This window comes from Pelodiscus sinensis, chromosome 4, assembly GCF_049634645.1.
Source record: "Pelodiscus sinensis isolate JC-2024 chromosome 4, ASM4963464v1, whole genome shotgun sequence".
Lineage (NCBI taxonomy): Eukaryota > Metazoa > Chordata > Testudines > Trionychidae > Pelodiscus > Pelodiscus sinensis.
In genome coordinates, this window is record NC_134714.1 from 114,370,485 (window position 1) to 114,397,667 (window position 27,183).

The 27,183-nt window shown below is 45.4% G+C and overlaps 1 protein-coding gene across 1 annotated transcript in view; it reads left to right on the forward strand.

Annotated features, from left to right (window-relative positions):
* The window catches only part of OSBPL5 (oxysterol binding protein like 5), a 251,378-nt gene that overhangs the window by 159,833 nt on the left and 64,362 nt on the right, over positions 1-27,183 (forward strand). The window contains exons 3-5 of the mRNA XM_075928129.1: positions 503-576; positions 16,840-16,920; positions 25,163-25,264. Coding sequence (XP_075784244.1) covers positions 503-576; positions 16,840-16,920; positions 25,163-25,264 — 257 coding nt within the window. The remainder of the gene's footprint in view (positions 1-502; positions 577-16,839; positions 16,921-25,162; positions 25,265-27,183) is intronic.

The following is a 27,183-nucleotide window of genomic DNA, read 5'->3' on the forward strand; positions in this document are numbered from 1 at the left end:
ATGCCTTGAGCAAGAAGGATACAATAAAATATTGAATAGCTTCTCGTTAATTTTGTGCACTAAGTGAAGCAGAAGACCAACAGAAATCTAGTAATTAAAGACCATAGCCCCATGAATCGGGGGTCAAATTAAGAAGGCACCGCAGCCTGAATTCTGACATTTTGTTTTACTCTGAGTGCTTGACTTTGCAATGATAACTGTATGTGTGTGTGGTTTGGATGCTGTTTTTAAATAGTGACAACCGAAATGACCAAGCATATTAGTACTCTTTGTTTCTCAAACCCTTACAGTACATGTGTAACATGTTTTCAGAACTTAATTTGCATATGAACTTGGTTATTTAAAGCAGCACTGCGTTCCTGGAGCTGCCCTGCTATGTCTATCACTTAGCACAATTTCTGCTCTTTGTCAGCAGTGGTCTTTTTTTTCAAGGTAATTGCTTGGAGTAGCCATGACTTTCCATAGAAATTCTCAGTTTCTTGTTTACTTTGCTCTGTTCCAGGAAAAGACATGGAAGGAAACAGCTTGTCAGCGCTGAAGGATGAGGCTCCTCAGACACCTATCTCCATTAGTAAGGTACTGTGGGATTATGAGGCTTGTTCTTAGTCTCATTTACATCTCTTCTTCGTGTGGGTTCTTAATCCATTGTTTCATTTTGAAACTCCTTCAGAGAGCATCTTTGGCCGTACATACTGTAATGTTGTATGCGTAGGTGTGTGTCTGATATAAAAGAGCATGCTTAGAAGGGTACAGGTGAATAATGCCTGCACAGCACCTAACACAATAAGGACGTGATTGTTTGGGGTTTCGGAGGGCAACGGGGCATAGGGTGGCCATTTATCCTCTTTTATAGAGTACAGTCCTGTCTTTTGCTACTCCATCCTCTAGGGATATGAAACAGGAAGCCTTTATGTCCTCTATTTTCTCTTGAGACCAGAGGTGAAAGTACGCCCTTGTGGCACTCTGGGCTGGACTCCTGGGGCTCTCCTGCAGGCTACTTTGCTAAACAGCAGGTAGCCAGACAAGTGAAAGCTCTCCCCCTTCAATCGTGGGTGGCCCCAACCCCTCACCATTTTTGGAAGGACGGGGACTGCAGTCACACATACTGAGTCTTCTTCCTCTTCCCCTGACTATCAGGGAGCGAGGGGAAAGTGCTCAGCTTGTGCCTTCCTCTTGTTGTCAGCTACTAGCTGAACTTTCCCCTTGCTCCTTGAGAATCAGAAGAAGAAGGGCAGCAGTGCCCTGTGTGCTGCAGCCCCTCCACACCCTGACCTCCCAAAATGGCGTCCTTGTCCCCCCTGCATTTATGCCTACCCCTCTCAGCCCTGAGCCCCTCCACTCTTAGCCATGACTCCTGAACCCCCCCACATGCCCCAGCCCTGGGGCCCCTTGCTCTAAATGCAACTGTCCTCTGTTCTTGAGGTACCTTGATGGCCACCCTAACTATAATGTAGATATTAATGGTCCTTCTAAGGCTGCTATTCAAGAGGCATCCCCTAGACCAGTGGTTTCCAACCTTTTTTAAGCACAAGATCACTTTTTGATCTACCTGAAAGCCAAATACCCTTGCCCTGCCTCACCTCTTCTCTGAGGCCCCATTCCCCCTCCTTCTCCCATTGTTGCTCACTATCACCTGGCGTGGACAGGCGGGTGGGGTGCAGGAAGGGCTTCAGGGGCAGATGTTCAGGATGTGGGCTCCGACTGGGCACTGCTTCCCCGGGCGGTGACACAGTGAGGCGAAGACAGGCTCACACTCACCTGGGCACTGTGCCACTCCTGAAAGCAGCCAACGTGTCCAGCAGTGGCTTCTGGGTGGGATTTTGATTTGGTCAAGATCTCTTGTTTCTGAAGAGTAACTTAGACATATCAACAGAAGCATCTGACTGGTGTTAACTTAATATATTCAGCTATGAAGCTATAAAATGAGGGAATGGTTTTCATCTGACACTGAAATACAGCACAAAGGGAACGGCTGAAGGCTGAAGTGATTTCCTGTCAGAGAAAGCACAGTTTAGTGTCTTTGAAATGCATGGCTTGTCCAGGGCTTGTGACACCCCCGCCCCATAAGTATGGGTAGAAGATTGTGAACACTTGTGCCTGTGGAATCCTGATAGACAAGCAGCAGGGAGAAGTGCTGTTCTGGGAGAGTGCTGAGACCAACGGCTCATACAAAACAGCTTTGTGTGCATGTATATACAGTATGTGATTGCTGTAATTAAACAAGGGGGGATCCAGTCCAGCCGCTTCTTCTCAGCTGAGTTCCTAATTTGAACCCAGGCTCCTAGATACTGTATCTTGATAGTCCTGAAAAAAAGGTTCAGTGTTTTGTCCACAGTCCCTTGATAGCTCTGGTCTGAACCTGGGACCCTCTTTAATCCTAGTCATCTTGAAGACTAGACTATGGTGAGAAATTGAATCAATGATTTAGGAAGGGGAGGCTTTGACTATTTTTATTTTTATTTTTATTTTTTTTAATCCCTGGTTAGACCACTCAGGCTAGTCAAGGGACTGGTCTACAGATAATGGGTCAGGCTGAAATTTAGTTGTGAAAGTCATGGAATCCGTGACTTCTAGTGGCCTCTCTGACTTCAGCTTGTGGTGGTTGGGAGCTGCAGGGTACCCCTGCTGGGGCAGGAAGTTCTGGGGTATCCCTGCCATCTCTGGCAGCTCCCGGGCACCACAGATGGTGAGGAAGCACCTCCCATCCACACACACACAGCTCCCAGGTGCCAGAGGGTGGTGGGCAGCTCTGGGCTGGTGTGGAGGAACCTAAACACCTGGCTCCTGCAAGTAGCAGGGAACCCAAAAGTTTTCAGGCTCCTCAGGAAGCAGGGATCACTCATGAGTACCACACAGCTGCTACAGGCTGCCCCTAGTCCTTGCAGCTGCCCCACTTTACGTAGTATGGGGGTCTGCAGATCCCCATTTTGTAGGGATATTTTTAGTCAACGTTAGGGACAGGTCATGGCTTCTGTGAATTTTTCTTTTTTGCCCAGAATGTGTCTGATTCTTACTGAAAATATCTTTTCCCCATTAGAATGCATTTGCTGATGTTGCAGGATCTGAGTGTTGCCCTGCTGTCGATTTCCAGGTTGAATGCTTGACTTCTGATTTATGCTCCTATTGGTATTTCTAGGTAAGGGGTGAAGGATTCAGCTCACTTCAGGAACCCAGAAAGATTTTCACTTCTTGTCAGGCAGGCCTTTGGTTATTCTCCTCTATATACTTTAGAGGCATTTATCACCTAATAATTAGATAGAGATGAGGCAAAACTCAAACTTTATTCAGCCCCTTCCTGTAGTTTTGGTGGCTGAGATGACCTGGAACTTAGGTCTGACCCAGGCCTGGTTCTGCTTTTGCCAGACCAGGGTCCTGACCCTGCATTGAGAGGCATGAAGATGGACCCCCTTCACCCAAACAGAGAAGCTTCTTTTTGAAGAGCATATGAGCCCCCATGATTTAAATACAGTACTGAGGATTTGTGAAAAATCAAAACCTGGCCACACGGTTCATCCTCAGTATTGGAACTTGGTGACTGAAGTACAGTTAGTTTCCTATTTCATTACCTACCTAATTGATGTAAGCAGACTGACTGTCCATTACTAAGAGACACAAGGTGGGGGAGATAATATTTTTTATTAGATCAACTTCTGTTAATGAGACAAGCTTTTTGAATTTACACAGAGCTCTTCTACAGGTCTGGGAAATGTACACAGACTGTCACAGATAAATACAACTTGGAACAGATTAACATAACTAGTTAACATGTATTTCAAAGGGAAGTGGTTTGTTAATAGTCCTCTAGATTAGGGTTGCCAACCCTACAGGATTAGCCTGGAGTCTCCAGGAATTAAAGATTAATTTTTAATTAAAGATCATGTCCTGTGATGAAAACTCTAGGAATACATCCAACCAAAACTGGCAACCCTACTCGGGACATAGAAGGGAGAAAGGCAGCTGGCGGTGGTGTTACTGGGTTATAGATTGCTCTAATAAGCAATAAATCTACTCTCCCTCACTATATTCATTTCGTAATTTATAGTGTCTAGCAAAGCAAGCTCGTCTTTTTAAATTGTTGTGTGGGTTTCCTTTGCGGATGAGAACTGATAGGTTGGATTTAGAATGATTACTTGTGATGTTATATTTTTGTCTTTTATCATTTTCATGCACTAATTAAACACTGCATCCACATCCATTACTAAGATGTTTGTGTTGCGCTCTTTAGAAATGGTGTATCAAGTGAATTGTGACTCTTAATTGTCAGTGCCTAGAGCTGGGAATGGGAATCCTTTTTTACTATTTGTTTTAAAATGATGCTTCCGCCTACAGTGAGTCAAAGCTTATTGAATTAAGTCATATTTGGATCGGCATTAGAGAGAGATGAAAACACTTTTTAGAACCCAAATTGCACTTTTCATGGATTTAAAGTGACTATATTAGATACCCACAAGTAGTGGGAAGTAGGGATGAGAGAAGAGGAACAATAAGCCGTATCCCTTGGTAAGCCTGTTGGACAGAGGGGGTGAATTTAACCATGTTTATAGATGTGAGAGGTGCTGATGTTTTCTGACCATTGCAATCATGCTACAATATGCACCTGAAGCGTCAGTCCTCAGCCGTTCAGAACTTCCTCCGCTCTCCCCAAGACATCCCACGATACAGATGTTTGAGGAAGTTTAGGAATAAGGTTAAAATTGGGGTGGTTGGTTGTCTTGTAAACAGCTTTGCTGGAGGTACAAACAGACGTCTGCAGACTAACCCAACTGGGTCTCAAAGAATAGCTCTTAGCAGCAGCCTGCCCGCCTTTTTGTACTAACGTTGCCCTGCTGGCTAACTAATGCCTGGCACCCCAAGGCTGCTCACCTGCTTTCCTGAATAAGAGACGTGTGCGACATGGTGTAGAAAGGGGCTGTTGTTGTATCGCAGTGTTGGAATGATGCCCACACACACCCAAGCTGAGGCTCAGTAGCTCAAGGAAGGAGCCTGTTCATTCCTTTTTATTTGAAGTGAATTCCCTGCTGCCAGCCTGACAGCATTGTAGGCAGGTCAATGGAATGGGTACAGGGGCAAGCAAACTTCTCTAGCTGCCCCACAGTGGTGCCTCTCTGCACTGGCATTCTCTAGGACAGTGGCCCTCAAGCAGGGGACCAAGGTTCCCCGGGGGCCATGAGCAGGTTTCAGGGGGTCCACTAACTATGGCTGGTGTTAGATTCACTAGGGCCCAGGGCAGAAGCCGAAGCCCCTTTGCATAGGACTGCAGCAGGGGGGACCTGCTCTCCACCTCTTAGAGCTGAAGACGAAGCCAAAGCCTGAGCAACTTAGCTTTGCAGTGCCCCCTATGAGATGGGGTCCTAGGCAGTTCTCTTGGCTACCCCCAGCACTGGTCATCACTCTGATATGCAGAAAAGTACTTGCTGTGGCACTGCTGGGCTGTGGAGTTTGTAGGGCATGTTGGGCCAGGAGAGGGGCCTTAGAAAGAAAAAAGGTTGAGAACCTCTTGTGATGGGTTCACTCACAGCACTCCCCTAGAGACTGTCACTTGATGTGCTGAAGATACCCCTGAGCCCACGTACCTGTCCTGCTGGGCCAGAACTTCTGGTCTCCCCCAGCAAAGGCAGAGTTAGTGTCTCCACCCACAGCACAATGACACAGACACTGAGATCAGATCAGCTCTGGGAAAGCTCAGTCCAAGGGATTTGACACGGTACCCAGATGCATGGCCCCAGTGGGGTCATAACCCCAGACAAATCAGTCACCCTGTGCATACAGTTTATACAGCATAAGCTCATAACTTGTTCAATAAAAGAGACACACAGCTGTCCTCCATTCCCACCCCCACCCCAAACAATTATTTACACTGGGTACTATGGTACGCACACATCTTGAGTACTGTGTACAGATGTGGTCTCCTCACCTCAAAAAAAATATTTTGGCCTTGTAAAGGATTCGGAAAAGGGCAACTAAAATGATCAGGGGTTTGGAACAGGTCCCATATGAGGAGAGGCTAAAGCGACTGGGACTTTTCAGTTTGGAAAAGAGGAGACTGAGGGGGGATATGATAGAGGTATATAAAATCATGAGTGGTATGGAGTGGGTGAATAAAGAAAAGTTCTTCATTAGTTCCCATCATATAAGGACTAGAGGACACCAAATGAAATTAAGGTGTAGCAGGTTTAAAACTAATAAGCAAAAGTTCTTCACACAGCACATAGTCAACCTGTGGAACTCCTTGCCAGAGGAGGCTGTGAAGTCTAGAACTATAACAGAGTTTAAAGAGAAGCTAGATACATTCATGGAGGTTAGGTCCATAAAAGGCTATTAGCCAAGGGGTAGGAATGGTGTCTCTGGCCTCTGTTTGTCAGAGGCTGGAAACGGATGGCACGAGACAAATCGCTTGATCATTGTCTGCAGTCCATCCTCTCCGGGGCATCCGGTGCTGGCCACTGTCGACAGCCAGGCTACTGGGGTAGATGGACCTTTGGTCTGACCCAGTACAGCCATTTGTATGTTCTTGTTTGTATGTTTATTAGCAATGCAGGAGAGAGGACATTATTGAGCACTCTCTCAGGAAAAAACACGAGGCTTGGGCTTACTTGGGAATATTTGGGCTTTATTTTGCATCAGCAGGTATAACTGGCTTCATGAGAAATATTTGCATCTTCAGCTTAGTTACTCTGACTTAAGCTTTAGAAGAGTACTTATTGTCTCAGAGGGTAGCTGTGTTAGTCTGTAACTTTTAAAAGCAAGTAGTCTAGAGGCACCTTACAGACTAAAAGCTTGTTGACCTTTTCACTGGCTCTTGTGAAGAAGAAGAAAGATGGCTTTGCGGTTAGGACACTAACTGGATCTTGGGAGGCCTGGTTTTGGTTCTCTGCTTTGCCATAAATGGCCTTTGTGACCTTGGGCGGATTGCTTGGGCTCAGTTCTTCATCTGTAAATGGAGGTTATGCTACATTTCTCACATGCATTTTCCTGTCTGTTTGGGGCAGGAACTGCTTCTTTCTAGATCTTGTGCACTGCTCAGCACAGTGAGGCCCTGATCTCAGCTGGTGCCTCTGTGCGCTATTATAAACAATAACAGCAGGAAAAAAAAGTACCACATTTTCCCCCATGATATCTTTTTCCTCTTAATTTTAATTATTCAAAGCAATTCACATATTTCCTCTCGTCACTTATGGCCCTTTAACTCTAATGTCCAGTTTTGGCTGGACCTGTTCTTGGAGGTTTCATCACATGACTTAATCTTTAATTAACAATTAATCTTTCATTCCTGGAGACTCCAAAACAATCCAGGAGCATCGGGAATGTTCATGACTGGCAGTGACAGGAATGTGAAACCACCACTAAGCTTCAACTTTCTGTAAATGCAAACTTTCATGATTTAGATAAACGTGAGACTCGGATTTCTCATTTATTTTCCTCATCATCTGGCTCTGATAATGTACTTTTAATGTCAGGTTCCAAGGTAATATATGCTATAGCTGAGTGGTTAATCTCTTTTCCTGTCTTCCAGCTGATTGATAGGGTTACTATTACTTAGTATCCGAAAATCGGTTGCAATCCCATGATTCACTTGCAAACACCTTAAAATGGTGCTCCTTCTAAGGGACTAACCATAAAATCTTGAAGTGGGTTTTCAATGCGAGCTTCCTGTCCCTGTGAAGTCACAATACAGGTGTCATAATTACAGCAACAATTAATACAAGACATGAGATCAGATCTCATGTGTACCATGGTGTATTAAAGGGGCTACCAGCAAAGCTAGGTAGGACAGCTCAGCAGGAGTGAGGATTTTGTATGTTTAGAATTCCAGGTTTTGTATTCATTTCATTGCTTGATTTGTATTCAGAAAAATGAGTCAAAACTTTTTGCTAGAAACCTCCTCCACTGGCTTTATTTTAATTGTGATGCAATTACCTATAGTTTGTTATATCAATTTGGCTTTAATAGAGCCACTACAAATCCCACGTTGTCTTAAACGAATCTTTAGACTTCCAAATGGCAGCGTGCCTTTAACCTTTCTGAGTTAATTAAAGCCATGTTGATGCTTTAAAAGTGCTATAAAAGATCAGTCACACAAGTCTGGCAACTTACAAAGTTTTTGCCATTTATCCTGTGAACCAAGAAATCAGGACCAGACTCAGCTGGCAGAAAGATCTGATAGATGGGGATCTCGGAACAAAACGTTCTTTGTGCTCACGGAGCAGAGTTTAAAAGAGAAGAATCCAAACATTGCTATGGCCAGTGCACAGTTCCGTCTGACGTTGTATTGCAATAGTTCACATATAAAAGTGGGCTGTGTGTGCGCACCATTTTAGAGATACTGTATAGAATACTTTCCTCCATCAAGATTTGAGGAGAGAATCTCCTTTTGCCCTTTCATCCCAGTGTTTTGCCGTAGGAGATGACAATGAGCCCCTCCAGTCACTTGTGCAATTTAGGAAGTCAGCTCATGCTGGAGGAAACTCTGTAATGCCAGTCATGTGGGTAGTCACATGGATGGGGCGGGGGAGAAAAGGGGTCATTGCCCCAGGGCCCACCAATTCTAAAGGCCCTGGGACTCCTGACTGCTGCTACTGTGGTAGTGGCCAGAGCCCTGGGCCCTTTAGAATTGCCACTGGGGCACTGTACTAGTCTCTGAGGGCTGGTGGGGTGGGGAGCGGGAAGGCACTGGCTGGGCAGCGCTGGGGGCTAGCTGCCCTGCCCTTCTACCTGAGGCCTTGCCCCTTCTGGGAGCACAGAGATGGGGGGCCCCACGCTTTGCCAAGGGGCCCCACGCTTTGCCAAGGGGCCCCGCAATCCTGTCTGCTTCCCTGGACAAGATATTTCAGGCGTGAAGTCTGACGGGCTGAGAGCTGAATGAAACATGGGCAGAAACTGAGTTTTATTCCTCCCCAGCATCCATATGCTTTACTCCTTCACATGAAATTTTCATGTGAGGGGAATTACTTACTCCTTCAACCTAGCACAGTGTGTGACATTTTAGTGCAACATGCTCATTGTACCTGTTAAAGTAACAGTCATCCAGGAGTTCTTTTATTTATTTTTTTACTTGAACTAATTAGAATACAATGCAGCTCCACTTGTACATTAGTCCTAATTATTTTTGTTTCAGCAATGCCTTGGGCACCGCTCCCTTTGTTTCTATGCACTGTACAAACACAAAATAATAGACAGTTCCTACTTTGCAGCTCTTCCAGACCGAATGAACAAGAGAGATGCAGGGCAAAGGGAAGGAGGGTGTAACATAAGCAGAGTGAGTAATGAGAAGATCATGCTAGTGCCACAATTTAAAAACAAAATTAGGAGTGGAGTTGAAAGGGGATTAGCTAAATGAAAAACCAAGGGAAGGGAGAGATGATATTTGAAATCAGGGGGAAGTGTAGAGTGAGGCTGAGCTGAGAACGTGAGGAAGAAGATTGGAGCAAAGAGCCGATTGGCACAAGGCTGAGAATGTCCAGTCGTGTAGAATGTCCACTGGTGCCTTCTGCATCTATCAGTCTATACTTAAATCCCTCCTGCGGCTCCTATGCCAGCTTCAGTCTCAGTATAGTATCTTTCTCATGGTGTGACTGAGACAGCTGCGGAATTGAATAATAAATAGCATGTGGGGTGATGGAGACTCAGTCAAGAAAGGAGAACGGTTTTCAGATGCCATTTGAGAAGAGCAATGATAGACGGATACTAGCTGGCAGAAGTTGTGGAGGAGAACACGTTCACACTAGAAGTAGTAGAGGGCAGAGGCTAAGCTGGTGCTAGACAAGGGGAGGGCACCACGAAGAAGGAGGTGGGATGGTGCAAGTCTAGAGAAGGTTCCAAAAATGAATGGAGAACCAATGGAGGTTTCTGAGGAGGAGTTCCATGTTCAGTGCTTCTCTGTCCCTCGGGGAAGGTGAGCTGCTTCTCTCTGCACATATGGAGGTGTGGCCTCTGGCAAGCCATTGGATTGTAATAGTCAGAAGGGATTTGAAGACACAGAGGAAGATTTTATTTATTTATTTAAATATTTTTACCCCGCCTTTCAATTTAAAATATTCAAGGCTGCTTACAAGAACAAACAAAGAAAAAAACCCAAATATATATATACAAATTTAAAAGATGAGATCTCGGAGTGACATAACCAGCTAAAAACATATAGAGAGGAGGAACACACATACAGACTCAAACATTAATAAAACATGAGTAAAAAGGGTGGCTTTAGCCTGATGCCGAAACAAGGCTAGCTTTGGCGCCATGCGAATATCCCGAGGAAGAGAATTCCACAGCCTGGGAGCAAAAGCTGAGAATGCCCTGTTCCACATAGATGTTAATCTTATCTCCGCAAGTGGGAGAACACGAAGCAAAGCCTCCCCAGCTGACCTCAATCCCCGGGCAGGTTCATATGGGAGAAAACGGTCCTTCAGATACCCTGGACCCAACTCATTTAAGGCTTTATAGGTCATAACTAAAACCTTAAACTGTGCCCAGAAACATACCGGAAGCCAGTGCAGCTGCCAAAGCTCTGGCATAATGTGCTCTGTATAACTAGTGTTAGTTAAAACTCTAGCAGCCGCATTCTGGACCAGTTGAAGTTTCCGAAGGCTCTTTAGAGGCAGCCCCACATAAAGTGCATTACAGTAATCCAGTCAGGATGTTACAAGAGCATGGATCACTGTGGCCAAGTCATGCTTGTTCAGTAAGGGTCGCAGCTGGCGGATCAAATGGAGTTGCCCAAAGGCACTCCTGGCCACTGAAGAAATCCTAAAATATCCTTACTATAAAAGAGTACCAAGGTAAATGGAAAACAAAACAAATTACATGCTGTTGAGGATGAGGTGGCTATTCCTTATGATTTCTAAGAGATGCCCTCCATCTTGTATTAGATCAAGGGTTCCCAAGCTAGTTCAGTGTAGGTCACTTCTGAAGTACTGCTGTCTCTTGTGGGGGGAAGCCTCCTTCCCCCCCCCCTTTTTTTTTTACAATGGCAATAGAGCCCTTTGGCAACTACAGCAACTGCTTATGCATGGGAAAATATTGGAAAGTTTTTCTGAATGTTTAGATGTCTTTGTGATCAGCATTTTATCCTTTATGGAAAAAATAACCAGATAGGTTGCTGTTGCCCTTTATTTCAAGTCCCCTCACATCTATTTCTTTCTCTCCTTTGGAAACAAGGAGGAGAGCGACTACTGCTTTGTGGACTACCATTATTTCACAGATCGGTGTTCCTCATCTGTTAGACCTGTATCTGAATCAAATTTGTAAACCCCTGTGAGTAAAGACTCTCTCTCTCTCAGGCCCACCGACAAAGGGCGGGAGTCATCTCTGTAAGACAGTCAGTTGTGACTGTCCTTGAATGATGACATCAGACACATTTAATTGTATGTATTCTGAATATTAGGCAAAATCCTAAAGATTCTGTTACGGTATCTCTTTGACAGAATTAGGAAGGATGTCTTAAGGACAACTTCCCCGAGAGTTATCTAATAACTCGGCTCATCCGCAAGGGATGGTATATAAGGTAGTGACTCTCAAATCCGTATCTGATCACCGGGAGTGCCAATCTTAGATTTATATGGCGCGCAAATGAAAACCGGAGACTTGGATTTAACTGGAAACCACAAGACTATATTATTAAAAACAAACAAATTTAACAAACAGTACCTTAAATGAACAGATGAGGGGGCAGTCCCCTTTTTACACTAAATGGACCAGGAGAGGAAGTCCCTCCAGGCCCCTATACCTACACAGAGTCTACGACGATAGACGGTTGATGCGGTGCTAGCAACCTGCGACCTTCGGGCTAGTTGAAAGCCTACAGGGAGGACAGCTAGGCGTCCCTCGTCGACTGATCTCGACGCTAGGCGACCTACAATCCGTTGGCTATTTAAAGCCGTGGGAGAGGAACAACCCAGGAGATTCCTCGAAGCACGGATGGAGGACGAAGACGGTAGGTTCACCTTCTGTGAAGCCCTCTGGTCCTCACTGTTCTCTGCACTTTGGTGCAGCCGGATCAGATGATGGAAGCTAGACTCCTTCCTATCTATCCTAACTAAATCTAAAAATAAAAACCCTATCTAAACCCTGACGTGCCTGACGAACAGACACGACGACGGCCGACATGCGTGGACCGACGCAGCCTGATGTACAAACTCGATGACGGGAGCTATCCTAACTAAACACTACCTAACTAAATACCTGACCTAATCAGAGTAGGTCTGACCTTCCGTCAGCCTATCCCTGTAAAAGACTAAATTAGACTAAATTGAGGGAGCATGACTTTCCGTCAGTCCCTTCTAAGAGAGAAACTCTGTATAAGACCTCACTCATCCAACCTAGGACAAGAGTATCTAGAACTTTACACTCTCTCTCTCTCTCTCTCTCTCTCTCTCAGACCTATATCTGACGACCCGACGCTGTCTGACCCAAGGATAAGCCTAGGGGCCAGCAGCAACTGCTACGTAGCAAAGCCCTTTTATACTCAACACTCATGAATATGCATGAGGGTTTGAGGTTTAAAATGATTGGTCGGTGAAATGCTCTTATTGCCTGGTTCAAATTGATTGGCTCCTGAAAGATGCGTGTTATAAGCTGATTGGCTGGCACAACAGCTAATGAATATTCATAGTTTATTCAAATCTCGCCAGGTAACTCCACTGCTGTTTTCAAATCTAACAGTTACCTGTGGACGTGACAGAATGTATATTTCAAATGGACGTCTAAAGAAAGTTCTAAGGTTTCAGAATGGAGTTTCAGACTCCATTTTGAGATATTGCAGAACTCCATTATAATGTTTTTTACATAGTAAAGAGTATATTAATTCACACAACACCAGTTCCATACACTGTACAAATATTCACAAGAAGAATTTACATTAGATAGCTTACATTTGCATTTAATCACTTGATTTTACTTAAACATAGTCACTTCTGCCTTACAATTCCATGCCAATACTTGGAGCAACACATCCTTCTCTCTTGCACGCAGTGTTTAGTTTATTTGTTTCTTTAAAATTATGGTTATATCAATAAAAGTGTGGCCACCCCTTATGCACTGAGGAACTTACATCCCCTGAAATAAATGGACATCTTGTGCCCATCTCCCCCCCCCCCTTTAAAACACCCTGTATTTGAAGTCACTTTAGTGGCTGGGCCTTTTAAACCTTTCCCCCCTCAGTTCTCTCTGATATTCATTACAACCAGATTCACGTCATGAGCATGAGTGTTCCGTGGTCTAAACATTAAAAAAAAAAAACTATGGGCAATAATCCCTGGTGCTAGGGAGATGAGGGCTACGGTCACAGAATTTGTGGTGAATGTTGGTAGCTTTGCTGAAATTCTCTCCAAGCAAAGTCATGCAGGCCAGCTGCAGTCACTGGACCAAACTGAATTCCTGGTGTAAGTGATCGAATATCATTGCACTAATATCGGGGATGAGTTTACCCTGTAATGTTCAGTTAGCAGGTTACAAAGAATGTCTGATATTGTATTTAGAAATACCTATTTGACTAGGCTTTCCCAGAACTTGATGAACCACAGTGATTATTTGTTTCTGTTCTGCAGCTAATAGCTACAGTAAAGGCTCATCAATATGCTACAGTGGCCCTTTCGGTGTAAATGCTACCTTCACTGACAGGAGGGCTATTCCTGCTGGTGTAGGTAATCCATTTCCCTATGAGGCAGCTGTTATGTCAATGGAAAAATTCTTCCATCTACCTAGCACTGCCTGCACCGGGACTTGGGTTACATTAAATATGCCTCTCTAGGGTGTGGATTTTCACCCTCCTGAGCAACATAGATATGCTGACCTCATTTTCTCAGGTAGACCACGTTGAAGTGTTCTTTGTACTTAGTCCCTTGCGCCCTCCCCTCCCCCCAGTGTTTGGCTCATAATTGCATTTCAAAGCCATGGTACTTTCCATGCTGACCAGTGCAAAATAAATAACTAAATATATAACATTCTTCTGAAACATTTTAGAAACTAATTCTCTGGGTTTATGAACAACTGAATGTTATAACTGCAGATTATTAATCTCTCCCCAAAAGTCTTCTGGCACTTAGAGAAGCTTCCTTTTTTAAAATCATGAGTGGTGTGGAGAGGGCTGATAAAGAAAAGTTATTTATTAGTTCCCATAATAGAAGAACTAGAGGACACCAAATGAAATTAATGGGTAGCAGGTTTAAAACTAATAAAAGGAAGTTCTTCTTCACACAGCGTGTTGTCAACCTGTGGAACTCCTTGCCAGAGGAGGCTGTGAAGGCTAGGACTATAATAGAGTTTAAAGAGAAGCTGGATAAATTCATGGAGGTTAGGTCCATAAAAGGCTATTAGCCAGGGGATAAAATGGTGTCCTTGGCCTCTGTTTCAGAGGCTGGAGAGGGATGGCAGGAGACAAATCGCTTGATCATTGTCTTCGGTCCACCCTCTCTGGGGCACCTGGTGCTGGCCACTGTCGGTAGACAGGATACTGGGCTAGATGGACCTTTGGTCTGACCCAGTACAGCCGTTCTTATGTTCTTATGTTCTTAAAAAATGAGGAATAGTGCAGCTCTGTCATGTGAAATGTGACTAAGGGCAGAAGTTTCTCTGTAAGGGTATGCATGCAGACCCTTTAGAAATACTATCACTGCTTGCTATCATGTAGACATTGAGGTTGTGTCTAGACTGCAGGCTTCTTTCAGAAGAACCTTTTTTTGGAAGAGATCTTCTGTAAAACTTCTTCCAAAAGAGCATGCACACACACACAGGCACATCGAAAAAGCGATCTGCTTTTTTGAAAGATAGCATCCACACTGAATGGATGCTATCTCACATTTCAGCTGTGATTACTATGGACAGAGTGGCCACCAGAGCACCTGTGCTTTTTCCTCTTTCCTCTTCTTTCAAAAGAACTCCCTCTTCCCCATCCACATACACCTTTTTCCAAAAGAGCTTCTTCCTCGTAGAAAGAGGATTACCAATACTGGAACAACCCCTCTGTTCTTTTGATTTACTTTCAGAAGAATGCAATTGCAGTGTGGACTCAGGTTTTGTCAGAAAAATGGCCGTTTTTCCAACACAACTCTCTAGTATAGACATACCTGGAGAGAAGAACCTCTTCCTTCACTATAGTAAAATCTTCCTCTCCAAGGGCAGTAGCTGGGTCAATTTTTCCATTGACTGAGCAATGTCTCCACTAGGGCTCAGGTTGGCGTAATTCCATCCACACGGGCATGACACTTTTCACAGCCTCGAATGATATGGTTACGCACATTTATCTTAGGTGCAGTATGTGTCTCTATTCTAAATCCTGTGTCAGTCAGAAGGTGACAGGCGTGGAGGCAATCTAGAACCTGCAAGAGACCTCATTGTAGCTAGAGAACAAGAACATGGCCTTCCTTAAAATTAAAACTCCAGATAGATGGGAGGAGCAGAAGCTGAAAATTATACAGGAATTGCCTCTGAGCAAGATTTATTGATAAAAATTATTGTAATATTTTTCATCAAACTTATTTATGGTATGGTCTTTTTATGTACTACTCGAGTCTTCATTTCTAAGTGCAATGTGTATTATGTTATTAATAATGTAATATTTTGAGTGGAAGAATGCCAGCCACAAGTATTTAAGAACATGCAATGGGCTATGCTGTCTTCCTTTCTGTACTGTACACTGCAATTTTTTCCACTTACTTTCCGCACCCTATACAAAGTAGTGACTGGTTAAGAATTTGCATTTCAAACCCCTCATGTTTTACTTACTCTAGCAGTTCCCAAAATGTAGTCTGCAGTTGCAGACCATTTGCCAGTGGCTGATAGTTAGATCTGGCTCTCACTCTTCTTGTTGCATTAGTTAAATGACAGGAAAAGAAACAATAAAAAGTCAAGGTTTTCCCTCCTGCTACTTCTCAATGTAAGTGATGGGCTGTCGTTGCTGAAGTGTGTTCATGCAGTGGAGAATGGGAGAGGAGTAGGTGCATGCCATCCTAACCTGAGGGAGAGACCACTCCTGTGTCTCTAAGGGTACATCAACATTGCATGCTTATTTTGAAATAAGCTATTCCAGAAGAATACTCTGAAATAGCTTATTTTGAAATAGCATATCTACAGGGAAGCCTCAAAATTAGTCCAAGGCAGGCTAATGTGCACATGCTACCTCAATTTAAAGCCCCAGGAGGCACTGGGGAGTAATTAGTTTAAATGGCCCTGAGGAGCAGCTATTTCAAAACCGCAGCAGTGGAGCGTCCACACTACTGCCATTCTGAAATAGCTATTTCAGCATAGGCGGAATTCCTCATGGAATGAGGTTCACAGAAGTCAGAATAAGCCGTCCACCGTTTTGAAATTATAGACACTTGTGTTGTTATTTTGGAATAACAGCTCTTATTCCAAAATAACACTGCTGTGTAGATGCACTCTAAATAAGCAGTTTCTATCCTCTTGGAAGACACCTAATATGTTTCTCGAGGACTGAAATTCTGCTGAACACAAAGTCTATTGAAAATGTAGTGTTGATATTATTGGTCATCAGAAAATGCCAGTGTATACTTCAGGAAGTCAGATGTTCTAAAATGTGTAATTCAAAAAGGGACAAGTTGTTTTCGAAGACATGAGTGAGAATAATGGGATTGTTTACAGATCAGAATCTGCAGTAGGAAGTTGTGTAGAAATATCAAGGCGGGGGGGGGGAGTACTAAGTAAGTGTAAAAGGAAGTTAATGGATTACACTATAAATGTGCCCTTCCTTAGTGGGTCTGTCTAATGTTGTACTGATGAAGTCTGCAATTTCCAGGAATCCACTGAAGTTGGATTATAATCAACTTTTCACTGAAGCATTTAACTTAATCATCTCAAGATTAACACATTCCTCCTCTCTTTTTTTTTCAGACTGAATATAAGCTTTGCAATGGGTCTGATAAAGAGTGTGTATCTCCCACAGCCAAATTTACTAAGAAGGAGACATTGAAGGTATGTACAAAACAATAAGGGTGGTTTTGCTGTGGTGTCAACAAGCTATTTCCTTTCAGAAACTATTGATGGCTTAAAAAAAAAACCACTATTGTAAAGTACTTCTCCTTTTACTTCTCCTGATGGGCCTGCTGCATGGCAGCTGCTCAAAGGTCCTGCCAATCCATCAGCCTCTGCCCCCAACGCTGGGAGGAACGTTTCCTCCCCCCCCCAATTCCCTCTCCCCCCCCCCCCCCCCCTGCTTTCACAAATAATGTGAAGACCACACGCCACCACCACTTGAGGGATGTTTTGTTCTCCGACATCCAGGAGACTGAGGAGGCAGCGGAACCACCCCTCTAGATGCCCAAAGCCTGCCATGGAAGCGTCCCTTGCTTTGCTCCAGGTGTCCTGTGTAGGGCTTCATTAGCCAGGGAAGTAGAGAGTAGGCTACGTCCCCCACAATACAGACTGGCACGTCCATGCCCCCTGACCCTGATGACATGGTCGGGGGAAAAAGGTGCCGGCGTGCAGCTTCTGGAAGAGGCTGGAGTTGCAGAAGATGTGGGCGTTGTGCACCTTCCCTGAGCACCTGATGTCGGTGAACTGGCCATAGTGGTCCATGAAGGCCTGCAGGACCATCGAAAAGGACCCCTTGCGGTTCATGTATTTGGCTGCCTGGTGGTCAGGGGCCCGGATGGGAATGTAGGTGCCATCAATAGCCCCCTTGCCCCAATCAGGAAGGCACATGGTGGCCAGGCGGTGCTGATGGGATCCATGTCACCCAGGTTGATGATCCTGCACAGTAGGATGGTCTGCACCACTTGTAGGAGGAGACAGACAAATGGAGAATCACAGGGGTGCAAGGGCCCTTGAGAGGTCCCTGAGCCAACCCCCACCTTCCACACACCAGGAGCAACTTCCTACTTACTCCATCAGGGCTTTGTGAAGGCGGGACTGAAAAACCTCCCAGGGAGGGGGCTTCCACCATCACCATGCCCCTTCCCTTAGGAAACCCCATGCCAGCAGTGCTCCCCTCTCCTGAGACAATAGCCTGAGAGTATGACATCTGCATGGGCATGGCCCCAACGGTTGATCTCCCCGTGCCAAGCTGATTCCCAACAGATCAGTAGCTGTCCAGTGTGGGGAGCTTCCAGATGGCAATGGCAACCCACTTCTGGAGGGGAGTGGCAGGTTGCATAGAATCATAGGACTGGAAGGGACCTCACGAGGTCATCGAGTCCAGCTCCCCGCCCTCAAGGCAGGACCAAGCTCCGTCTACACCATCCCTGACAGATGTCTATCTAACCTGTTCTTAAATATCTCCAGAGAGGGAGATTCCACCACCTCCCTTGGCAATTTATTCCAATATTTGACCACCCTGACAGTTAGGAATTTTTTCCTAATGTCCAATCTAAACCTCCCTTGCTGCACTTTAAGCCCATTACTCCTTGTCCTGTCCTCAGAAACCAAGAGGAACAAATTTTCTCCTTCCTCCTTGTGACACCCTTTTAGATATTTGAAAATCGCTATCATGTCCCCCCTTAATCTTCTCTTTTCCAAACTAAACAAGCCCAGTTCATGAAGCCTGGCTTCATAGGTCATGTTCTCTAAACCTTTAATCATTCTTGTCGCTCTTCTCTGTACCCTTTCCAATTTCTCCACATCTTTCTTGAAATGTGGCGCCCAGAACTGGACACAGTACTCCAGCTGAGGCCTAACTAGCGCAGAGTAGAGCGGCAGAATGACTTCACGAGTTTTGCTTACAACACACCTGTTGATACAACCTAGAATCATAGTTGCTTTTTTTGCAACAGCATCACACTGTTGACTCATATTCAACTTGTGGTCCACTATGACCCCTAGATCCCTTTCTGCCATGCTCCTTCCTAGACAGTCGCTTCCCATCTTGTATGTATGGAACTGATTGTTCCTTCCTAAGTGGAGCACTTTGCATTTCTCTTTATTAAACTTCATCCTGTTTACCTCTGACCATTTCTCTAATTTGCTAAGGTCATTTTGAATTATGTCCCTATCCTCCAAAGAAGTTGCAACCCCACCCAGTTTGGTATCATCTGCAAACTTAATAAGTGTACTCTCTATCCCAATATCTACATCATTGATGAAGATATTAAACAGTATGGGTCCCAAAACAGACCCTTGCGGAACTCCACTTGTTATCCCTTTCCAGCAGGATTTAGCACCGTTAACAACAACTCTCTGACTACGGTTATCCAGCCAATTATGCACCCACCTTATCGTGGCCCTATCTAAGTTATATTTGCCTAGTTTATCAATAAGAATATCATGCGAGACCGTATCAAATGCCTTACTAAAGTCTAGGTATATGACATCCACCGCTTCTCCCTTATCCACAAGGCTCGTTATCCTATCAAAGAAAGCTATCCGATTAGTTTGGCATGACTTGTTCTTCACAAACCCATGCTGGCTATTCCCTATCACTTGATTACCTTCCAAGTGTTTGCATATGATTTCCTTAATTACCTGCTCCATTATCTTCCCTGGGACAGACGTTAAACTGACCGGTCTGTGGTTTCCTGGGTTGTTCTTATTCCCCTTTTTATAGATGGGCACAATATTTGCCCTTTTCCAGTCTTCTGGAATCTCCCCTGTCTGCCATGATTTTTCAAAGATCATAGCTAAAGGCTCAGATACCTCCTCTATCAGCTCCTTGAGTATCCTGGGATGCATTTCATCAGGACCTGGTGACTTGCTGACATCTAACTTTTCTAAGTGATTTTTAACTTGTTCTTTGTGTATCCTATCTTCTAAACTTACCCTCTCTCTGCTTGCATTCACTACGTTAGGCACACCTCCAGACTTCTCAGTGAAGACCGAAACAAAGAAGTCATTGAGCATCTCCGCCATTTCCAAGTTTCCTGTTACTGCTTCTTCCTCCTCACTAAGCAGTGGGCCTACCCTGTCCTTGGTCTTCCTCTTGCTTCTAATGTATTTATAAAAGGTCTTCTTGTTTCCCTTTAGGCCTGTAGCTAGTTTGATCTCATTTTGTGCCTTTGCCTTTCTAATCTTGCCCCTGCATTCCCGTGTTGCTTGCCTATATTCATCCTTTGTTATTTGTCCTAGTTTCCATTTTTTATAGGACTCCTTTTTTATTTTGAGATCATGCAAGATCTCCTTGTTAAGCCAAGCTGGTCTTTTGCCATATTTTCTATCTTTCCTACACAGCGGAATTGTTTGCTTTTGGGCCCTTAACAACGTCCTTTTGAAATACTTCCAACTCTCCTCAGTTGTTTTTCCCTTCATTCTTGCTTCCCATGGGACCTTACCTACAAGTTCTCTGAGCTTATCAAAATCTGCCTTCCTGAAATCCATTACCTCATTTGTGCTGGTCTCCCTTTTACCTTTCCTTAAGATCATGAACTCTATTGTTTCATGATCACTGTCCCCCATACTATCTTCCACTTTCAAGTTCTCAACTAGTTCCTCCCTATTTGTTAAAATCAAATCCAGAACAGCTTCTCCTCTGGTAGCTTTTTCAACCTTCTGAAACAGAAAGTTGTCTCCAATGCAGTCCAGAAACTTATTGGATAGCCTGTGCCCCGCTGTGTTAGTTTCCCAACGTATGTCTGAATAGTTGAAGTCCCCCATCACCACCAAATCTTGGGCTTTGGATAGTATTGTTAATTGTTTAAAAAAGGCCTCATCCACCTCTTCCACCTGGCTAGGTGGCCTGTAGTAGACTCCTAGCATGACATCACCCTCATTTTTTACCCCTTTTAGCTTAACCCAGAGACTCTCTACACAGCTATCTCCTACGTTCATCTCCACTTCAGTCCAAGTGTGTACATTTTTAATATACAAGGCAACCCCTCCTCCCTTTTTTTCCTGTCTGTCCTTCCTGAGCAAGCTGTACCCTTCCATACCAACATTCCAATCATGCGTCCCATCCCACCAGGTTTCTGTAATACCAATGATGTCATAGTTGTATTTATTTGTTAGGAATTCCAGTGCTTCCTGCTTATTACCCATACTTCTCGCATTTGTATATAGGCATCTAAGATACTGATTTGATCTTGCCTCCCTGTTGTGCCCTGACTCTCCTTTCTCCTTGCCATTATAGTCCGTAGTTCCCCCCATTTCCAACCCATCTCCCAGTCCCGCACATTCAGCACTTACCTGTGGGCTTTGCTCACCTGTCCCCGTTGAACCTAGTTTAAAGCTCTCCTCACAAGGTTAGCCAGTCTGTGTCCAAACAAGGCCTTCCCGCTCCTGGAAAGGTGAACTCCATCTCTGCCAAGCAGTCCTTCCTGGAAGAGCACCCCGTGGTCAAGGAAGCACGTGGGTCTTCCGTCTTGTGAGGGCAGGGGCGAGCCACTCACACAGTTCCAGAAAGGTGTCCTTCCACATGCGGAAATTCTGGAGCCACTGCTGGTCATCCCACAGTTCCAGGATGATCCTGTCCCACCAATTGGAGCTGGAGTCCTTGTGCACTGCTGCTTCTGGCAACATGTGCCAGGGAGGGCATGTGGGGTTGTACTGTGTGAGCAGTGTCTGCAGAGAGAGGAGGAAGTTTCCCCACGGTGAGCCGAAGGTTGTGGTCCTTCAGGGCCTGGAAGGCATCCCGCAGAAAGAGCTGCAGGCAGGGCCGGCTTTAGGAAGTGAGGGGCCCAATTCAAACAATTTTCGATGGGGCCCCCACAGCAATTTTGGTTGGGTGCCAAAAAAACAAACAAACCACACAGCACACACAAATCCCCCGCCAACACACAAACACACCCGGGGCACAGGAAAATCCTGCGCTAAACTCACACCTGTGTGTAATTTTTGGTGGTGCCCCATTAGCCACGCCCCCTGGCTCCCGTTAACCAGGCCTCTGGAGGTAACACGCTCGGGGCAAGATGGACACATGACCAGAAGTAAAAGGTGTCCTGTCACCCCTCTCAAAGGACTTTTCCCACCATCCTCCTACCAACAGGGATTAGTTTGGCCCCCACCAAACCCCCCTCATGCAACTACCCTGCAATTGCATTAACCCGATGTGTGTGACATTAACTTGGGGGCAGAGAGACTGGGGGAAGTGTTCCCTTTAAGGCTATGTCTACACTCGCGGCTTCTTACGTAAGTACAGCCGTTCTTGTGCAAGAACCCACAGAGCAGCCACACTGCCCGCCTGCTCTTGTGTGAGGAAATTTACAGTATGGCGTGGTAAGAGAGGGTGTCTTGCGCAAGAGCTACGCTCTTTTCTAACAGGTATAAGCTCTCTTGTGCAAGAGGGTAATGTGGACACTCGGCAAGGATTTCTTGCGCAAGAAACCCCTATGGCTAAAATGGTCACTGGAACTTTCTTGCACAAGAGAGTGTCCACACTGCCATGGGTGCTCTTGTGCAAAAGCACAGCTCGCCCATGGCAGTGTGGACGTGTTCTTGCGCAAGACTTCTTGCACAAGAACCCTTGCACAAGATGTTCTTTCACAAGAAGCCGCCAGTGTAAACATAGCCTAAGAGTTTCCTCCCATGAGCAGAATGGATTTTGTGTTGTGCACCTGTAATGAGTTCATGTGGCTTGTTTGGATGTGCCACTGTGGCACCGAAGATATTAATAAATATTTTATAAACCTTTACCTTTCCTCTCTGCTGCCATGTCTTCTCCCCTTGCTCCATTAGTTCCCCTGGTGCCTGCTGCCCCCCAACTCCTCACCCTTCTCTGCTGTCCTGACTCCTGCCCTTCTCACCGCCCTCAGCCCTCCTGTGACCTGCCCCCCTCCACCAGCCCTTCTCTCCTCCCTGTGCCCACTCTTCCAGTAGCCCCACTCTGATCATGTGAGCTACCCCTCCTCATCCCCTCTTCCAACACCTCCCTCTACACACCTGCCCTGCCTCTCCCCTCTGGTGCTGGTCCCTCCCCTGCAGGTGTCTGCCCTTCTGTTTCACCCCAGAATCCCCTGGCACCTGCACCTTCCCTTAGCCCTGCACCCTCCTGGTGCCTCCCCGTTCCCTTACTGCCCCTGCCCCCTTTGCCCTCTTTTTCCCTGATGCCCACCCCCTCACCACCCTCTGCTCCCGTTCCCCTCATGCCCCTCTGTGCCCTCACACATCACTTGCTCCACCCCCACCTTTCTCATGCCCACCCCTTCTTCCAAGCTTTCTCCCAGCACCTCCCTTTCCAGCCCCCAATGCCTTTCCCTTCCCCTCCCCTCCCCTCTCCTCGCATCACCCTGTCCCTCCTCCCACTGACACCTCCTCTCCTGCCCTTTTCCTCATTGTCTGCACTTGGCCCCCTGGCATTTGTGTCTCCTCCACCCTGTCTCTTGGTGCCTTCCTCTTTCTTCCCCCTCCCAGCTCCGCACAAGCCCCTTCCTGTTCCCCCTCCCCCTCCGCACAAGCCTCTTCCTCTCTCCCATCTCCTGTCCCTCCCTCCCCCCTTCCCCCTAGTTTTCCCCTCCCCTTCCCTCCCTTCTGCCTTCCACTTTGCGAGGCCGGAGTCTGTGCTCGGGCCCTGGGCTCTGAACCCGGATCTAGGCCATGTGACACAATGTGCCTCCGAGGAGTTTTAAAGTCCTGGGTCATGATGTCACGTCACGCCCAGGTGTCCTCCCCACTCACCTGCAAACCCTGCGCATGGTGGCAGCAGTGCACGCCGGTGAGGGGGAGCCGCACTGAGAGCTACGCACAGCAGGGACGCTCTGGGGCCGAGGGGAATGCTCTGGGGGTGGGATGGGAGGAAGCGCGGGGGCGGGGGGGTAGGGGAGGTCCAGGGCCCACTCCAGTAGAGCTTGGGGAAAGACCCAGCTCCACATATTGCTGGAGCAGGGCCCCGGCTCTGAATATTAACTCGCCGCCCATGGTGCCTGGCACACTTCCAGGTTCAGGGTGTGGGGCCCCTTTAGGCGCAGGGCCCGTTCAGGGGAATCTGGTGAATCGGCCTAAGGCCGGCCCTGGCTGCAGGAGGTGCAGCACAACCTGAAGGAGCCGTTGACTGGGCAGGTCTGGCTCCATGTCTAGAGAGCTGAGGTGTCTGCAAGGGCAACCAGAGCAGGCAGAGAAAAGGCTTTGCTGTCCCTCAATGAGGTAGGCAAAGGAGAAGAGCCTGAGACACGGCTGTTCAGGGGAATCCTTTTAAACTTGAGCCTCAGGCAGCAGCTCCAGGAAGTAATTGCTGTCCTGATGCCCTGCCTGAAGTGCTTCCAGGTGGCCTTAAATGCAATTCAGCTTCCAATGAGTGTGGATGCTCTATTTCAAAATAGCTCAGCGCTATTTCAATGGGCATTTGCTGTGTAGGCACGCTATTTCAATAAGCTACTTCGGAGTATTTCTTCTGGAATAGCTTATTCCAAAATTAACAGTGCAGTATAGACGTGCCCAGTGTGTGCTCTAATGTCATGCAGTTAGCTGTCATCACCGTCTCATAGCAATAGCTCAGCTGCTGCTTTGGGATAAGGAAGGCAGTTCACAAAACTGGTCTTGCATAAGAAGTTGATGTTGTTGTCTGTAGTAGCTGAAGGGCTCTTTTTGTGCCTTTGGGAAATATCTTTGTTCTCTACATTCACATATCATGGAAAAGGTTACAGATGTTTAGCTGCCACAGGCAGTTTTGCCCACATGGTAGAGCCAGCCCCTCTGGCATAACCTGTGAGATCCACACAAGGAAAGTAACCTTTAATATTGACATGGATATGACACCACTATTTGCTTGCCACTGCCCAGGCGTGTCGTACCCCATATGCCTGACATGTTGATTGAAAGCAAGTGGCCGTGTTTATATTTGGTGTGATTCAAAAGGTTTCAAATTGTATACACAAGGGATGGCTTTCCAGGAGATTTAGTCTAGGTGAAAATATGATTACACGCTTCAGTTCCAATCTGCTTTCGCACAGCTTTTCACGGGGATTCCTTAATGTGCTTCCATTGCTCTGCAGTCAGAGAGATGGCCGATTTGTGTAACCTTTGTAAATGACAGAGCTAAGCTCAATGAGAAAAATCTTAAATGAAGTAAAACTCCTGTAGAATTTTACTGTCAGTGAAGATACTTGATATCCTGGCTGCTGTCTTATGTTCTCTTGTACTTTTGTTACTAGAACATACAATTCTGTTACTTCCTCTGTCTCCCCTCCTTCCCCGCCCGCAGGAACTCATGTGAAGGCTCCTAAGTTTCATGAGGGTCTATCTGCACAATAAATTGCTTTTCTAAGTACATTATGCAGGGAGTTTCTTTCCTTCTCCAAGTACAATATGCTGTAAATGACATGGTTTACCGCTGCAGTTTTTTTCCATTCTGAAACAGGTACAAAAGAAGAATTACAGACAGGAAAAGAAAAGAGCCACCAAGCAACTCTTCAGCGCTCTAAAGGATCCCAGTGTGGTGATTATGGCAGACTGGTTGAAGGTATTTAATGCAAAACATCACTTATAAGGCTGTAGGGATAAATAAATGGATTAGAAAATCCTGTAGCATTTTGACGTTTTATGTAGTAGTACCAGTAGCATCATCCTTCAAGTGAGTGGACAAGACTTTCTCACTTTCACTCAATCAGCCCCCCTGAAACTGGAACAAAGACATTTCAGATCCTGTTTCAAGTAATTGCTTCACTTAGTTCTGTCCTGGATTGAAGGTTAAAAAGTAATCACATCTTCTCTGGCAGTTCTTTCAATCCAGGAGGGGTATTTTGTTGGTTTCCAAACAGGCACAGAACTGTAATGCAGTGGAAAAAGAAAATCAAATGTTCATTTTTCCCATGTGCAGATAGGAATCACATTGAACCAAGGTAGGGAGAAGAGAATACATGTAATAATGACCCTGTTATTTTGTTACTAATTTTGATAGTTTTCTTTAAATAATTATAAGAAACATACAAGAAATAAAAATAGAATGCCAAACATATGTCTATTTGGGTACCTCATGAATTAAAAATCATGATCTTTTTAAGAACACCGCCAAATTTTCAAGACCACGTAGTGACTCTGTGGCCAAAAAAGTTTGGGAAACTCTGGTAAAGACAATAATACTATTTCAGTAAACTTTCATCACAAATGTTAATACTTCCTTTTGATCTTGAATTAAGGCTGTAATAATAAACAAGAATTGTTTGTTCACATCACAAGACCTTAGCAAACACCTACCATTTTCGTGCTGTAATCATACCTGTTTGCATTTTTAAAGTTCTGCTCTAATCTGTCCCCCTAACAAGTCTTTAGAGGTCGGCTCTGGGACACACAGCCTATGAGCTGGCTAACCCTTTCTGGCAACGAGCCACACTTTAATCAGAGGTTTAATATGTCAATCGGAAAACATCAATGCGTTGGCTTCAGAATTTTCCTCTTGGTAATCTTTCCTGATTCTCAGCTTTGTTGATATTCCTGTAAAAGAGGGGTTGTTGTATCCATGGTGGATGCCTGCTGTGGGGGTTTGTGGCCGTGTTTTTCCTGACTCATTGCACGAGTTTCAGGACAAGAAGTCCATCAATCACACTCTGGCCAGCTTTAATATCCTGGCTGGATATTGTGGCCTCTCTGTGCTTGGTGGCTAATGTAAGAATAGTGTTGCCAGATACTTAAATATATATATATATTGAATATGGTGGGAAAACATTGGTGGTGGGGGGGAGGAGGGGACCAAAGATGTTGAGCCCCCCCACCAGACACAGCAGGGGGGAATGTCCAAAGGGGCCTTCCGTCCAAGAAGAACAGAAAATACCAGACATTTTACATGTCCAAACGCCTGGAAACCTTATGTAAAAAAGAGCCTTAACTGTGTGTTCATTTTTACCCTCCCTGCCTTAATTTTGGGAGTGGGGTTGTTTTGTTTTATTTGTTTTGTTTTTTTGGTCACAATATAGAAGACTTCCCTTGTTCGGTACACCACTGATTCCTGTAATTCCCACTAGTGTGTCTGCGTGTTCCATTTTTTGAACCTTCTGACTACTACAGTTCCCTAGGTGGTGCTTTGCCAAAAGGCTGGGAGACAGTGTTTTGTTTGGCCTTCTTGTCCCTGTGATGATGATGTGAGCTTCCTGCTCTTTCTCTCTCTCCCTCCACGGAAAACTGTAGTTTATGGTCAGCTGCCCTTTCTGTGATGTACCCCCAATTTCAGACACTTATAAAACGAAGTTGTTGTTTCTTAAATTATGGATTTTGAGAGGATTTATATATATTCATTGCAAATGTGAACACCGGTGGTTGTGATCAGTAGTGGATTCTAGGTGCCTTGGAAACAGCACAGCCTACTGGAGAACGAAAATAATGGTCTCTTTGTACAACAGAGGTATTTTAGGTGCAAAAAAGCTCATCATGAACTTTTTTTTAAAC